The sequence below is a fragment of the Kogia breviceps genome, chromosome 2 (assembly GCF_026419965.1).
Source record: "Kogia breviceps isolate mKogBre1 chromosome 2, mKogBre1 haplotype 1, whole genome shotgun sequence".
NCBI lineage: Eukaryota > Metazoa > Chordata > Mammalia > Artiodactyla > Physeteridae > Kogia > Kogia breviceps.
Window position 1 is genome coordinate 33,071,902 of NC_081311.1, and position 16,164 is coordinate 33,088,065.

General features: G+C 44.2%; 1 protein-coding gene across 4 annotated transcripts in view; it reads right to left on the reverse strand.

Moving 5' to 3' along the window:
• Positions 1-16,164, reverse strand: part of TBC1D12 (TBC1 domain family member 12) — a 128,413-nt gene that overhangs the window by 88,077 nt on the left and 24,172 nt on the right. The window contains exon 1 of one of the 4 annotated variants that reach the window (XM_059054499.2): positions 6,786-7,936. The exons of 2 other annotated variants lie outside the window; for them this stretch is intronic. In XM_059054499.2, the coding sequence (XP_058910482.1) occupies positions 6,786-7,726 (941 nt within the window). In that variant the 5' untranslated portion in view covers positions 7,727-7,936. Of the gene's footprint in view, positions 1-6,785; positions 7,937-16,164 lie in introns of those variants that run through there. One more of the 4 variants, XM_059054501.2, reaches the window with a different exon arrangement.

Here is a 16,164-nt window from a genome sequence, read left to right on the forward strand (position 1 = left end):
AATGGTAGAAGAAAAGATACTACCTGGGACAAAAGCCAAGTTTCTTATTTCTCAAGACAATAGTATTTTCACTACACCAAAAGCTATGTTTTTGTTCATAAACTTCTTATAATTCACAGAAATCAATGTATTAGCTCCAAACTCTGGCAATCGTATCTATGTCTAGTTCTGATTTTTTAAAATTCATTAACTATCTGACTCTGGGCAAATGAGTATAAAATAAAAAAATAAACCTTACCCTTTAGGTCACAGGAATATTTCAAGAATGAAAGAAAAAACATAACAAATAGGTACTGGTTGTTAAATCTAGTAAATGTAGCTCCAAATAGTCTGAACTGAAAAGCTTTAAAAACCATTGCTCTAGATCACCTGAAGAACAGCTCATTACATGTCTAACTCATTTCCAATACTAAATTAATACCACCTCACTAGGTGATGGCTAGCAAATAAAAGTTGTGACAAATGTACCACAGTTATATGATGCTGCCAATAGGGGAACTGGGTGAGAGGTATGCCAGAACTCTCTGTAGTACTTTTGCAACTTTTCTGTAAATATAATACTATTCTTAAACAAAAAGTATTAAAAAAAAATAAAAAGTAAATCTCTATGCCCATTTTGAACAGTTCAGAAAATTTCTACCAAACAAATTAACTCCAAGTTAATATTAGAACAATAGCCTGCTTTGCTTATTGGGGCTTAGTGTTAAAATGTTAATTTAGTTTAGCACTTCAAAATAATATGTTTGGGGACTTCCCTGGTGGCACAGTGGTTAAGAATCTGCCTGCCAATGCAGGGGACACGGGTTTGAGCCCTGGCCTGGGAGGATCTCACATGCCGCAGAGCAGCTAAGCCCATGCGCCACAACTACTGAGCCTGCACTCTAGAGCCCACGAGCCACGACTACTGAAGCCCGCGCGCCTAGAGCCCGTGCTCCGCAACAAGAAGCCACCACAATGAGAAGCCCGCGCAATACAACGAAAAGTAGTCCCCGCTCGCCGCAACTAGAGAAAGCCCGCATGCAGCAATGAAGACCCAACGCAGTCAAAAATAAAGAAATTAATTAAAAACAAAAACAAAAAACAAAATAATATGTTCGGGTGATTAAAACTACCTTAGTCTCCCAAAATTGGAGTTTCCCAGTACTTTCTAGCTAATTTATATTCAGATGATCACATCTCTAACCATGAAGTCCTTGAACCAATGCTGGATTTCCAATTGTTTAGTACAGATATCTAGGGTTTTGCGGTTGTGGTTGGTTTCTTTAAAAAAATACTGGATCTGAGAGGGGAAAAAGTGTCAGAAACAGGGGAAAGATACAAAAGACTCTAAAGCCATTAGCTCTTGAATCTAATAATATTATAATGGGTAGCTTCACAACTCTAAAATCCTAAAGGACCCTTATTTTTATTCTAGAGCAACTGAATACACTTCTTTCCAGCTTTTCTAAAATTTTAAACACTGTAATTATATTAATATACAGATATTAATATATAAGTAATGTCCAAGAGAGTTTCATTAGTGAGACAAATACTTTAGCCTTTATTTTTACAATCTCTTGCAGTAACAAAAATTTAATGTTTACAGCAAGATATTTCTTCATTCTCCTTATAATCATACCACACCTGTTTTAAAGAACTGCTTGTTTTGGGGAGCTTTAAAAAATCTCTTAAAATTTATCAGAAGTTTGATATTTTGCCTTTTCTTTATTGAGATGTTAAAGAAGGGAGTTTTTGAGAAACTGGTCTTAAAACCGTAGTTAAACAAATAAAGGAGCCCTATCTGACCGAGGTCAGTGATGGCTCAGTCAGGTGAATAATGATTTCATCAACTAGTGTTCACCAACTAAATTCTGAGTAGGAGAGAAAATTTCGTTGTTTCTGAGAAGGTTAAATTAAGAAAAATTATAACTGTTAGAAAGTTTTTATTCTCAATATCATAACAAAAAGTATACTCTCAACAATTTTCATATTGGGGAGATTGGAGACTGCCTACATATGAAAAGAAATCACTAAATGAGCCTTTCTAGTCTTCCCTGTTCAGCTACACATAATAAAAAGAGCTCCGTGAAAATAATTTTGTGCAACAATGTTTAGGAAGTTTCAGAGTCGATAATTACCGGGAAAGCTACATGAATCTCTATGTTCCAGAAGCTATAAAATCAATCTATAGGGCTTCCCTGGTAGCGCAGTGGTTGAGAATCCGCCTGCCGATGCGGGAGACACGGGTTCGTGCCCTGGTCCGGGAAGATCCCACATGCCGCGGAGCAACTAAGCCCGTGAGCCATGGCCGCTAGGCCTGTGCGTCCGGAGCCTGTGCTCCGCAACGGGAGAGGCCACAACAGTGAGAGGCCCGCATACCGCAAAAAAAAAAAAAATTAAAAAAAAAAAAAATCAATCTATAAAGGTCTATATAGATTCCACAATCTATAAAGTCTATCTTTCCTGATAAAAGAAAAAAACCTTCAGTATTTTTTTCCCTACCTTAGCTATGCCCTTTTAAGCCACTGAATTCTTATGATTCATCTTGAAAATTCTGTAAAAAACTATCAACACTACCAGGAGACACAGATAGATACTTGCGTGTTCCTAAACAACAGTAACTGCCAGTGCAATCCAAACAAGCCTCAAAAGTATTAAAAAGCTTTTAAAAATTTTTTATTTTATATTAGAATATAGTTGATTAACAATGTTGTGTTAGTTTCAGGTACAGCAAAGTGATTTAGTTATACACATACATGTAACTACCCTTTTTCAAATTCTTTTCCCATTTAGGTTACTACAGAATATTGAGCAGATTTCCCTATGCTATACAGTAGGTCCTTGTTGGTTATGTTTTAAATATAGCAGTGTGTACTTATCAATCCCAAACTCCCAATCTATCTATTTTAAAGGTTTTTAAAAAATACACCTATTAAGAGTATATGGACTTAAAGAATAAACCACTCTAGTCTGAAAACTTAATAAGACATGAATTTGCTTAAAGGACACATAAAAATGGTTTAAAGCTACTTCACTTTCAAACCAGAGTAATAAACAGATCCTTGAGAAACAAAGGCTAGCCTGAAAACACAAGAGATTTGCTTTTTAGCTTTCATCTTCTTCTCACTGCTAAGTTGGTGATAGTGGCAGTAGTGGTACTCACCTAGCATTTCAAAACTTTTATAGACAGGAAAGGGCCAAGGATCCAAAGGAATGTTACTTCTAGGGCTCCTGTAATCAAGTCACCATAAACACAGAGAGATGCCCGTGTGAAGGTAGGGCAAGTCCCCAACAGGGACTGGAATAGAACTCACCGTATCTAGAAGGGAGGGCAAGCAGGAGATGATGAGAGCTGTCCCATCCTGGACCAAATTCCTTTTTCTCCTACATGATTTCTACCCTACTCAATGAAGCTCCTGTCAATGATGTGTCTTGATTGAACATATTTTTGTAGTAATAGATATGCTGCTATAAAATGGTCCCCTCTCTTTACTTGTAAAAGGTTAAAACAAACATGAAACTATTCTTTCAAACTATTTCTGTTATAGATTTTTTGCCCAGTTAAGAGAAAGAGAGGAAGTGGAAAAGAGAAGGGAATGATGGAGATAATCAGGCGGGAAAGAAAAAAGTCACAGGTAAACAGAAGTTATAATCAAATTCCTAGACTGAAAATCAGAAATCCTGGTTTCGAATCCCAGCTCTGCTATTAGCTAACTAAACTACTCTCTTTAGACAGTGAGATTCCTCACCAAAAAATGAAGTGAGGGAAGGGGCTGCACCAAGAACAAGAATACATCCTAGAACAAGATATCCCCAAAGGAAGGCCTCATCTGGGTTTCAGAATTGAGAATGACAACTGTGCACAGGACGAAAAAACTCTCTTTGGTTGTAGGGATAAGGGAAATTTCTGATTATTCTCTTCGGGGATGGACAATTTGTTCAAAATTACACTATCTAGAGAAGAGTAAAAACAGAGAGTCCGTGCAAGTTGTCACTTCAACACAATCTGAATGGGATTCTTCATACTAGCTCTAGGTACTGTAGATTAAGAAATGAACATCACAGTCTCTGCCTTTAAGGTGTTCAGAATCCAGTTAAGGCTTTGACTAGATGCTAAGAGAAAAATTATGCCTAAGATTCTGCTCTTTCCCAAGAATGTTAAATGAAGGAAGCAATGATGCTTAGAATCTTGACATTCAGATCTCAAAAATGAAGCTTACAGAAATTAACTTCAGGGGTCCTAAGTTTACTGATATCCTACCCAGTGCTCTGCTACACGTGAAAAGTATATATCACATGAATGTCAACTACCATGCTAATTAAAGTCCTATTAGTCTACAGGTTAAAGAAATTTTCTAAATTATATAAAAATTCCTGCCTACTGTCAATAATATGAAAGCCTCTTATAACAGATTTGCCTTGTTATTATTTGAATATTGCAATACATATATAATGTATCTGTCTTCAAACTTAATCCCCACTAGCCTGCACTCCACCTCCAAGTCAGGGAACATTGCTCAAACCATCTCTATTCCCAATGGGTGGCACAGAGCAAGTACCCTGGGTATACTGGTTGAATTAGTGCTCTCCACAGCCCCATTCAGGTGTAAAACGGACAGGGCTTCCCTGGTGGCACAGTGGCTAAGAACCCCCCTGCCAATGCAGGGGACATGGGTTCGAGCCTGCTCTGGTAAGATCCCACATGCCGCGGAGCAAATAAGTCCGTGCTCCACAACTACTTAGCCTGCGCTCTACAACCCATGAGCCACAACTACTGAGCCCGCGTGCCACAACTACTGAAGCCTGCGCGCCTAGAGCCCGTGCTCTACAGCAAGAGAAGCCACTGCAATGAGAAGCCCACGCACAGAGTAGCCCCAGCTCACGGGAATTAGAGAAAGCCCCCGCGCAGTAACAAAGACCCCACACAGCCAAAAATAAATAAATAAATAAATAAATTAATTAATTAATTAAAAGCACTTAAGGTGTGTTAAGTTTTTTTACTTGTGACCTTGTGGAACTTTTGGGTGTTTATTGGTCATGTTTTTATTTTTTTTTTTTTGTGGTACGAGGGCCTCTCACTGCTGTGGCCCCTCCCATTGCGGAGCGCAGGCTCCGGACGCAGGCTCAGCGGCTATGGCTCACGGGCCCAGCCGCTCTGCAGCATGTGGGATCTTCCCGGACCGGGGCACGAACCCGTGTCCCCTGCATCGGCAGGCGGACTCCCAACCACTGCGCCACCAGGGAAGCCCTATTGGTCATGTTTTGATGCCAGCTGTCAGGCAGTTTTATTTACTTATTTATTATTTTTGGCTGCGTTGGGTCTTCATTATGGTGTGCGGGCTTCTCATTGTGGTGGCTTCTCTTGTTGCAGAACACGGGCTCTAGGCATGCAGGCTTCAGTAGTTGTGGTACACAGGCTCAGTAGTTGTGGCTGGCGGGCTCTAGAGCGCAGACTCGGTAGTTGTGGCGCATCGGCTTCCCTGCTCTGCGGCATCTGGGATCTCTGGCGGCCAGGGCTCGAACCTGTGTCCCCTACATCGGCAGGTGGATTCCTAACCACTGCACCACCATGGAAGCCCCCTTAAGTGCATTTAAAATATTGCCACTACAAGCTTTAAGTATATCTTTGCAATTGTAGGCACAAATACAGATCTTACTACTATACATGTTGTCCTATGAGTAACACATAATTAGGATTTCCCAATCTTGATTTAAACAACTTCATAATTTATTCGTAAATTTACACAAGCAGGAAAAATAAAAGTTAACAAAGTAAAAAGGGAGTAAGAAATATTAATCAGAAAACTGTGCCTGTGTGTCTACAAATATGCACACTAACTGTATAATCCTCTAAAACTTGAGTCGCATTCCTTATTTCTTTTACTTCTGGTTTTTGTCAAGATCCCTGAAAAGGGAACAAAAACACAAGAGAAAGGAGAAAGAACTTTGAAAGGGAGGGTTTTACAAGTTGGGAATACTTTCCTGTTTTCCTAGAGACTTAAAAAAAAAAAAAGCGTGTCAAAACCGGACCAAAAAGAAGTTGCTTTTTCCTTAATGTACATTAAGATGAGTATTTTCTAACGACATATTTATCCCTATCAAAGTCCCACTCTGAAACCTGCAGTGTCCAACACCGTAATTTAATTTCAAGAATAGCAGGTCAAATCACATATATAACACCATAAAAAATTAAAAAGAAGATGATTAAAAAAGGTAGAGGCCTATCTGGTAAAAGTAAAGAGATTTTCTATATAAAGCGCCATAGTAATTTGGCTTTAAAGGCCGGGATCAAATTCTAAACACCAAACTGACGGCATTTTAATAAAGGCCACTGAAACAAGCTGTTAAAGGCTATGAAACACAACCACCTCTACTTTCAAGAATTCCCAAACTACTTGAATGGATTTAGATTCCACGCAAATAGCTCTGCAAAATGACTTCCCTTTCTCTTTCACAACCGCACCCGTACACACGCACCGCACCGCCACCCGCCCCTAATCCTTTGTAGTACACGGGGACGAGGAAGGTGGTTTTTCCGGAAGAGGGAAAACTGTAGGTAAGGCACTAGCACGCCGGCCTGAAAACACAGAAACCAGGTGTGAATGGCAGGTAGACCGTCCAGCGGACAGGGGAACAGAAAGATTAGCTCCCCGCGCTCACTTCTCCGATACATAATGCGGACCTAGTTCCTATTCCCCCGGTTTAAAATCAAACATCAATCCGGACGCCAGCGAGAGCCTCCACGCCGTTCTCCGCCAGCTCCCGGCCCGAGCCCTCCCCGAACCCCGGCGTAGTCTGCGCTGTACCTGGCGAAGAAGTCGGCGAAGCCGCCGCTCCGTCGAGCCCGGGCCGAGGTCCCCGCGGGGCCGTGCTCCGCGGCAGGCGAGGGCACCGGCGGCCCCGACGGCGGCAGGTGGTCGCGGGCGCTCTGGTGGCGGCTCACCTCGAATGTGTTCCGAGAGTGCAAGTGAACGTCGGAGAAAACGAGGCGCGACTCGGCGCCGGCGCCTCCGCTAGTCCTCTCGGCCGAGGTGACCGGCGACGCGCCCTCCTCGGGACCCCCGGGGCCGGCTCCCGGCTGCTCCAAGTCCTCACTGCCACTGCCGCTGCTGGCCGGGCTGCCCCCCGAGCCGCTGCCCGCATCCTCGGGTCTCTCGGCGTCCGCCGCCGCAAGGCAGCAGCTCCGCAGCGGGTCCTCGAGCGGCGCGGCCCAGTCGGACGGGCTGCCCGCGCCGTCCGCGCCCTCCTCGCCAGGCCCCACCGGGCGGAGGCGGCGGTGGCGCGGCTCCCGGCCGCCGGCGCGGGCCAGGTCGCGATAGTCCGGGCCTGACAGAAAGCCCGAGTCCCCGTTGGTCATGCCTCCGTGCCGCGCCGCGCGGGCATCCGCCGCCTCCGCGCCGCGGTGCTTGGAGTCCGCGTCCGGCGGGCAGGCGTCCGAGTGCGGGGCTGCCGAGCGCGGCAGAACGCGGGGCTGGCCGGCGGGGAGCGGACAGTAGCACAGCCCGGGCTCCAGCTGCCCCCCGGTCGCCGCGAGATAACGCCTAAGGAGCTGCTGAGGCGGAGGCGTCTCTTCCTCCTCTTCTTCCTCCTCCTCCTCCTCCGGAGTCTCCACAGCGCCGGCGCCTCCGCCAAAGACGCCCGTGACTCGAATCATCTTCCCGTCCAGGCCTGCGGGCTCGGGCGCCGGCACAGGGAGCAACTTGGGGTTTCTTCCCGAGCAGGTTCCGGCATCCTCCGGACCCACCATCTGGGGCTGGGTGAGCGCCACCCGAGGAGGCACGGGCTCGGTCCGGGAAGAACCCTGAGTGCTGGGGCAGCAGCGGCTGCCGCCGCAGCGTTCCCAGACCCGCCCCTCCCTCCCGGGAATTCGGGCTGTTGCGGGAGGGCGGGCACCAGCCTGGGCTAGCGCACGCGCAAAAGCCAGACCGGTCAAGCCCCGACCTGGAGATTCCACGAACCATAGAGACGGTAGCTAGAGAGACCCGCTCCGTGACACTCTAACTGCCAATCTGGGATCCGGCGTCTGGATGACGCAGGCTAGTTGGCCCACGCGGAACGTGACGGTCCTTGCAGAAGCACGGGTATGGCTCGCTTAGCAAAAATTCACTTGACGCACTTAATTTATGGGAGTAGAATACAGTATGTTAGATGTAAGTCCTTCCAGCTCTAATTGGTCGCTAGTCGACTTTACGCTTTTATATCCACCGCTCCATTGCCACAATTTAGGGTTTCTTCGCCTCAGGTCAAAACTCTTCCTTCTCCACTTCATCTTCCCCAATACTACCAAAGTTATCTTTCTTATCTAGGACCACGTTTCATCACATCGCCCTCTCTTAAAGGTTTCCATTATCACAAGGAGAAAGTGTAAGTAGAGTCAGGCAGAGAGGGCTATCGAAATAATTCCAGCACCCCATGAAAATGGATTAAAATGGGGTGATAAGCAATGAGTGGAAATGATGTGTAGAAATCACCAGATGTGATAACTGATCAGATATAAGGAGTGACTGAAGAGGGAGGAACCAGCCAAATTACTACAAAACTCTTGAGACTGAAACTGATGTGGTTTGAAGAAATAGGGATTTGGATTGGAAATAACTCGATTAATAGGAGAAATATATCTGGTAAAGTAAGAATATCCAGCAATATGCTAAATCTTGGGTTAGGGCTTCGGTTTAGAGACGCAGATTGAAGAGTCATCTGCATAATGCAACTAGGTGAGTCATGAGTAACATCATCTTGGAAGAAAGACTAAAGATGGAGGTGGGACAGAGACTCAAAGGTGTCGCTATTTCAGGATGGACAAATAAGCTGTACTGCAAGGGATTAAAGAGGCACTAGTTGTGGATAAAATGAACTGGCAAATATAGACAGTTCATTCTAGAAGTATGTCAATGAAAGGACAGCAGTAGGAGAATGGAGAATTAGAGGAAGAAGCAGTGTCAAGCCTTTAAAATATATATACACACACAAAAGAGTGAATGTAACCTATATATGAGTACTAAAATGTGTAAGCAAAATGGTCATCCATGTACCTAGCACCCAGTTTAAGAAACGTCAACTGTTTTTTATAATGAACATTTTTCAAGGCCCTAAGTAAAGACTAAGTGGAAAGGGCATAGTTAGCAGTACATTTAGTATCAAGATCTTTCAGAAGAAATGACCTCCAAGACACAGGTGGAAAAGCTAATATAGGAAAAGAGAAAATATTTGCAATTCATATATATGATGAGGGTCTACTATCCAGAATATATAAAGAACTCAACTACAAGAAGACAAACAACCCAATTTAAAAATGAGTGAAGGGGCTTCCCTGGTGGCGCAGTGGTTAAGAATCCACCTGACAATGCAGAAGACACAGGATTCAGCCCTGGTCCGGGAAGATCCCACATGCCGCGGAGCAGCTAAGCCCATGCGCCACAACTACTGAGCCTGCGCTCTAGAGCCCGCAAGCCACAACTACTGAGCCCATGTGCCACAACTACTTAAGCCTGCGAGCCTAGAGCCCCTGCTCTGCAACAAGAGAAGCCACCGCAATGAGAAGCCCATGCACCGTAACAAAGAGTAGCCCCCGGCTCACCGCAACTAGAGAAAAGCCCGCGCACAGCAACGGAGACCCAAGGCAGCCAAAAATAAATAAGTAAATAAATAAATAAATAATAAAAATGAGTAAAGGACTTGACCAGACATTTCTCTGAAGAAGATATGCTAATAGCTGTTAATAAGCATATGAAATGATGCTCAACATAATTAATCACCAGGGAAATGCAAATCAAAACCTCAGTGAGATAGCACTCACACCCACTAGGAGGATTATAATCAAAAAAGTAGAAAATAACAGGTGTTGTAGAGGATGTGGAGAAAGTGGAACCCTCACACATTGCTGGTAGAAATGTAAAATGGTATAGTTGCTGTGGAAAATGTCTGGTTGTTCCTCAGTAACATAGAATTACCATATGACCCAGCAATTCTACTCCTAGGTATATACCCAAAAGAATTGAAAACAGATGTTCAAACAAAAACTTGTACATGAATGTTCACAGCTGCACTATTCATAAAAACCAAAAGATGGAAGCAATCGAAATGTCCATCAATAAAGGAGTGGATAAACAGAATGTGATATATACACACAACAGACTATTACTCAGCCATAAAAAGGAATTAAGTACCAATATGTACTACAAAGTGGATGAATCTCAAAAACATTATGCTAAGTAAAAGGAGCCTGACACAAAAGGTCACATATTATATAATTCCATTTATATGAACTGTTCAGAATAGGTAAATCCATAGAGAAAGAAAGCAGATTGGAGATTGTCAATGGCTGAGGAAACAGGAAAAATAAGGCAGGAATGCCTCATGGATATGGGGTTTTCTTTTGTGTGATGAACATGTTTTAGAACAAGATACAGGTGGTGGTTGCATGACATTGTGACTGTACTAAGTGCCATTGAATTGCACTTTTTTTTTTTTTAGTTTATTTTTGGCTGCGTTGGGTCTTCATTGCTGCGCGTGGGCGTTCTCTAGTTGCTGCGAGCGGGGGCCACTCTTCGATGCGGTTCGCGGGCTTCTCTTGTTGCAGAGCACAGGCTCTAGGCACGCGGGCTTCAGTAGTTGCACCACGCAGGCTCAGTAGTTGTGGCCTGTGGGCTCTAGAGTGCAGGCTCAGTAGTTGTGGCACAAGGGCTTAGTTGCTCTGAGGCATGTGGGATCTTCCCAGACCAGGGCTCAAACCCGTGTCCCCTGCATTGGCAGGCAAATTAACCACTGTGCCACCAGGAAAGTCCCAAATTGCACGGTTTTTTTGTTTTGTTTTATTTATTTAAGACCCATTTATTCTCTAGTTCTGCCCACACGGAGACACCCTCCCTGAAAAGCCGTTAAATCCTTCCGTTCACTGCAACACCTTGTGCTGAAAACATGTGTTCCAAGGTTTCAACTATGAGATCCGTATTCTTAAAGCACTGATTCTTAAACATCATCTAGATTTCTCCCCTTGATGGGAGGAGATGACCCAAACAGCGAAGAACAGCTCAGGACTGTGGGCTCTGATCGCCCAGAGAGCAGCTCCCCTGACCACCCGGCTGGAGCCAGGATTAGGGCCCTGAGACGAGGGGCACCTGCTGGGCTGCTGCCACCACCACCGGCCCCCAACTCCTGTCCTCTTCACTAGGCTGGCTGTCACCTCTAGTTTCCCTGGAGTTTGGGGATTCCAGACGGTCTCTGCTCACACTTCTGTATCACGCCTGCTGCCTCAGCACTGCTGATCCACACCAAGGGGCAAAAGCACACAGAACTGCTTTTCAGCACAGCAACGTTCCACACAAATGTTATTTGATAAGCCTGCAGGTTCTTTTTCATCAGAGGACATTCCCAAGGCCATGACTTCCCCCGGCTCCCCACTGCCCTCGCCCGCAGACTGGACATGCGTGGCCACGGTGCTGAGTCGGGCACACCTCCCTGGCTCCACTCCAGCGCACTCTCCTGGAGGACTGAGGGCGGTGCCCTGGGCTCATCAGCAGGATCTGTCCTGAAGCCAGTCCTAGAGTGACAAGGGCCACACCTGCAGGTCTCTTCCACTGACCAGCCGCATAGGACAGAGCTGGGCCCACGGACCTTGGTCTGGGTTGTGTTGGCTGGTCATTCTTGCCTAGGTTCACAGGCGAACAGCCACCGACCTTCCTCTCCTGCTCATCACTGCACCAGCGGCTCACTCCTACCTGCTGCTGTCACACGCCTGGCAACCTCGTGTTCCGGGGCCAGCCAAGAACTGAGACCTCAGCAGGCCCCTAGTTCGCAGCAGGCAAACTCCCCATTAAACTACTGCTGCCTAGCGGTGTTCTCGAGGCTTCAGAGCCGGGAAAGTGCGGAGAGCATAGCAAGCCGCGGCGCCCCCAGCCCTGAACCCGCGATGCTCCGCGGAAGCGCCGGAACCTCGCCGTACCCCGCCGCCCCAACACAAGCGACCTCTGCGCCCGCCTGTCCCGCGGACCCGGGTGCGCCTCCGGCCACCGCGACTCAGGACGGAAGCGCGGGGTGCGGGGCTCGGCCGGCGGCGGGTGCTGGGGCGGGCGGGTTACCGGGCTCTGGCCCCGAGGCCGCGCGGACCCCAGCCCCACCTCCGTCCCCGCCGCCTGGAAAAAGCTAAAATTGCACGTTTTTAAATGGCTTTATGTGAATTTCACCTCAATAAAAAAATTTAAGTTAATGTAGGAGATATCTAGACATAAGTATAGTTGTACGATGGTAAAGATGAGGGTAGCTAAGAGAATCTAATCTCAATAGTTTGTCTTTTCAACCTTTTTCCTCTATGCCTAGAGAATTTATCCTTGCAATTTTCTTCCTGCTGTCAAACCTTCCCTAACTTGTTAACTTATTTTTTTTTTAAGGAACCACTATTTCTTCCTCTATGAAATCATACTCTTATTAAAATACAGTTTCTTCAAATTGTTTATTTTGTTCAACTCCTTTCTCTCCCACGGTCAATAGAAGAAGGTTTTATGAGCCATAATAGCCCATACAACCCTTCTATTTTATCAGTACAGACTTAAAAATGACACATATTTATATTTTCTAACTTTGTCTACAGTAATATGTATTGCATAATAAACAATGATAGTGGTTCTTCTTAGTGATTAGTGGTTATATGCCCCACTTTCCATAATAAAAGTTTCCGACTTATCTGATAAGTAGTATCATATCCTATCTTACAAAGAAAAAAAAAATCTGCTTTCAAGGTGTAGCATATCCTTTCTGTGGTCCTTAAGGGTTTGACATCAAAAACTTTTGATACCATATTACATTACTACAACTCAGGCATAAATAGTATATCCTGTTACAGTCCTATATATCAGATGAAATCATTATGATGAGAAGGCATATTCTTAATCTCTGCTGTAAAATATTAATATTAATTAATATTAAAATATGAAAAACTATTGGTATACTTGGATTCTTACATTTCTGAGAAATTTGACTTTCACATAAATTCTCAAAACACATGTAATTAGGGTTTCCCTGGTGGCACAGTGGTTAAGAATCTGCCTGCTAATGCAGGGACATGGGTTTGAGCCTGGTCTGGGAAGATCCCACATGCTGCAGAGCAACTAAGCCCATGAGCCACAACTACTGAGCCTGCACTCTAGAGCCCACGAGCCACAACTACTGAGCCCACATGCCACAGTTACTGAAGCCCGTGCACCTAGAGCCCGTGCTCTGCAACAAGAGAAGCCACTGCAATGAGAAGCCTGCACACTGCAACAAAGAGTAGCCCCTGAGTGCCGCAGCTAGAGAAAAGCTCGTGCACAGCAACGAAGACAACGCAGCCAAACATAAAATAAATAAAAAATTTTTAAAAAGAACTTCCTTCCTTTCAAAAAAACACGTAATTAGTCATATTCTATGTGTATGACCCAATTCTCATTATTGAAGAGTGAAGAATACCATTATCCCATACTATTATTTTGCTACAATTGTACTCAAGGAGAGTACAAAGGCCTCCAAAAAAGACCTCAAAGCTCCCCTTTCTTTAATCATCACCTTTTTTTTTGTTACACTGGATTTCCAAATAGCATTCAAAAGCTTAACCTTCTATCATGTTAAATCACCATCATCAACACCCACATACACTTTTTCTCACTTAGCTTGCACATCAGCAGCAACATTTAGGGAGGTTTTTTAAAAATGCTGATGTCTGGGCCACACCCAAGACAGATTCAGTCAATATCTCTGGAGGAGGAGCCCTTACACTGGTATTAAAAGCCACTCAAGTCATTCTAATTTATAGCCAAGGTTGGAAAATGCTGCCTTATAGCTATAACCTATCTCTCTCCTTCCCTGAAAAGCAGGCTTCTTTAAAAAGATGTTTACACGTTGTGCACCTCCAGATGTGATACCCTGAGAAGGATACAGTGTGGCCGAGGATGTACAATCTCAGTCTAATCACACAAAATCATCAGATGAACTTGAAATGAGGAAAATTCTATTTTAAGAAATGAAATGAGGGGTACTCTATTCTTCAAAAAAAGGCAGTATCATAGAAGGCAAAGAAAAGATGTGGACAGGCTTGAGATTAAATAAAATTAAAACAATATGACAAGTACATGCAATACCTGCCCCTAAACTGGGTTTTGTATTAGGTAGAGAAAAGGAAAACAGTCTATGAAGGACTTTATTAGATCATCTGACACAATTGTCATAAACACAGTGGATATTTTTTTCCATAAATTTATTTATTTTTGGCTGCGTTGGGTCTTTGTTGCTGCCCGCGGGCTTTCTCTAGTTGCAGAGAGCAGGGGCTGCACCTTGTTGTGGTACACAGGCTCTAGGCGCATGGGCTCAGTAGTTGTGGCTTGCAGGCTCTAGAGCGCAGGCTCAAGCTCAGTAGTTGTGGTGCACTGACTTAGTTGCTCCGCAGCATGTGGGATCTTCCCAGACCAGGGATTGAACTCGTGTTCCTGTATTGGCAGGCAGACTCTTAACCACTTCGCCACCAGGGAAGTCGCAGCACAGGGTATTAAGTAAAGGTGTCAATGTAAAAACTGATATTTATAATTAATAATTGCTATATTCTGTAAGAAAATATTTCTGCTCTTAGGAAATGTACACTGGAGTATTTGGGATAAAAGGCCATGATATATGTAATTTACCCTCAAATAATTTAGGAAAAAAAAATTATGCATGCACACACATACACACAGAACAAGGGATGAAGTAAATGGGATAAAATGTTAACAGTGGATAAACAACAAGGTCCTATTGCATAGCACAGGGAACTATAATATCCTGTGATAAACCATAATGGAAAAGAATGTGAAAAAGAATAAATATATGGACAACCAAGTCACTTTGCTTAACACAACATTGTAAACTATACTTCAATAAAATTTTTTAAAATGTTAACAGTAGGCAAATCTGGGAAAGATATATGTGTTCCTTGTACTATTTTATGTTTATAACTTTTTGTAAGTTTATTTCCAAAAAATACCGTTTTAAAGATGTCTCTATTTTCTCACTCGTCAACTGCCCACCCCCTGCCCCAATTTACTCCATTCTAGCTTCTGTCCACAATTCTTTACCCTCATCAATGACTTCCCTGTCCCTAATTTAAGGAAAAAATGTCAGTCTCTATCTTGCTTGATCTTTCAACAGCATTCATTCTGTTAATCACTCCCTCCATTTTGAAACGCTCTTTCACCTGGCTTTCAACCTTTAAAAAAAAACACTCTGGGCTTCCCTGGTGGCGCAGTGACTGAGAGTCCGCCTGCCGATGCAGGGGATATGGGTTTGTGCCCCGGTCCGGGAGGATCCCACATGCCGCGGAGCGGCTGGGCTTGTGAGCCGTGGCCGCTGAGCCTGCGCGTCCGGAGCCTGTGCTCCGCAACTGGAGAGGCCACAACAGTGAGAGGCCCGCGTACCGCAAAAAAACAGAAAAAAGAAAAAAAGAAACACTCTTTTTCCTCGGTTTTCATTATTCTATTGTTGCCATACTCTCTCAGTTTTCCTCCTACCTCTTTGGCCGCTACTTCTCAGTCTCCTCAAGGGAAGAGAGAATTCTTCCTTTTTAGCTGAAATTTCCTAATGGAATAGTTCTGAACCCTTTTTTCTTCTTATTCAACCCCCTTTACCCTCGGCAATCTCATGATTTAGATGATCATCTATAAACTGAGGACTCTTGAATTTGTTATCTACAGCTCCAACATTATTATCCAAATGCCTTCTTGATATTTACATGTAGATATTTTTAGACATCATAAACATAACATGACTAAAATGAGTCTTTCCTAGTTTTCTTCCAGCATTCTCCATCTTAATACATACCACCACCCTCCACTCAGTTTCTCCAGGTCCTACATGCCAACTGTGTACCCAATATATCTGCTTGGTAGTCTCAAAGTCACCTTGATCCTAATATGAATATGTCCAAGTCTAAACTCATAATTGCCTTCTCCAAATCTGCTCCTATTATAATATTCCATATCTCACCAAATGACAGTACTTTAGTTCACACACCTAAAACCCAAGAGTCATCCTTGATCCTCCCTCTTTCTTACCCCTTATCCAGGTGTAGTGGGTTGAATTGTGTCCCCCCAAAAGATATATCCAAGTCCTAACCCCAAGTACCTGTGAATGTGACTTTATTTAGAAAAGGGTCTTTGTAGATATAATTAAGATAAGGATCCCAAAATG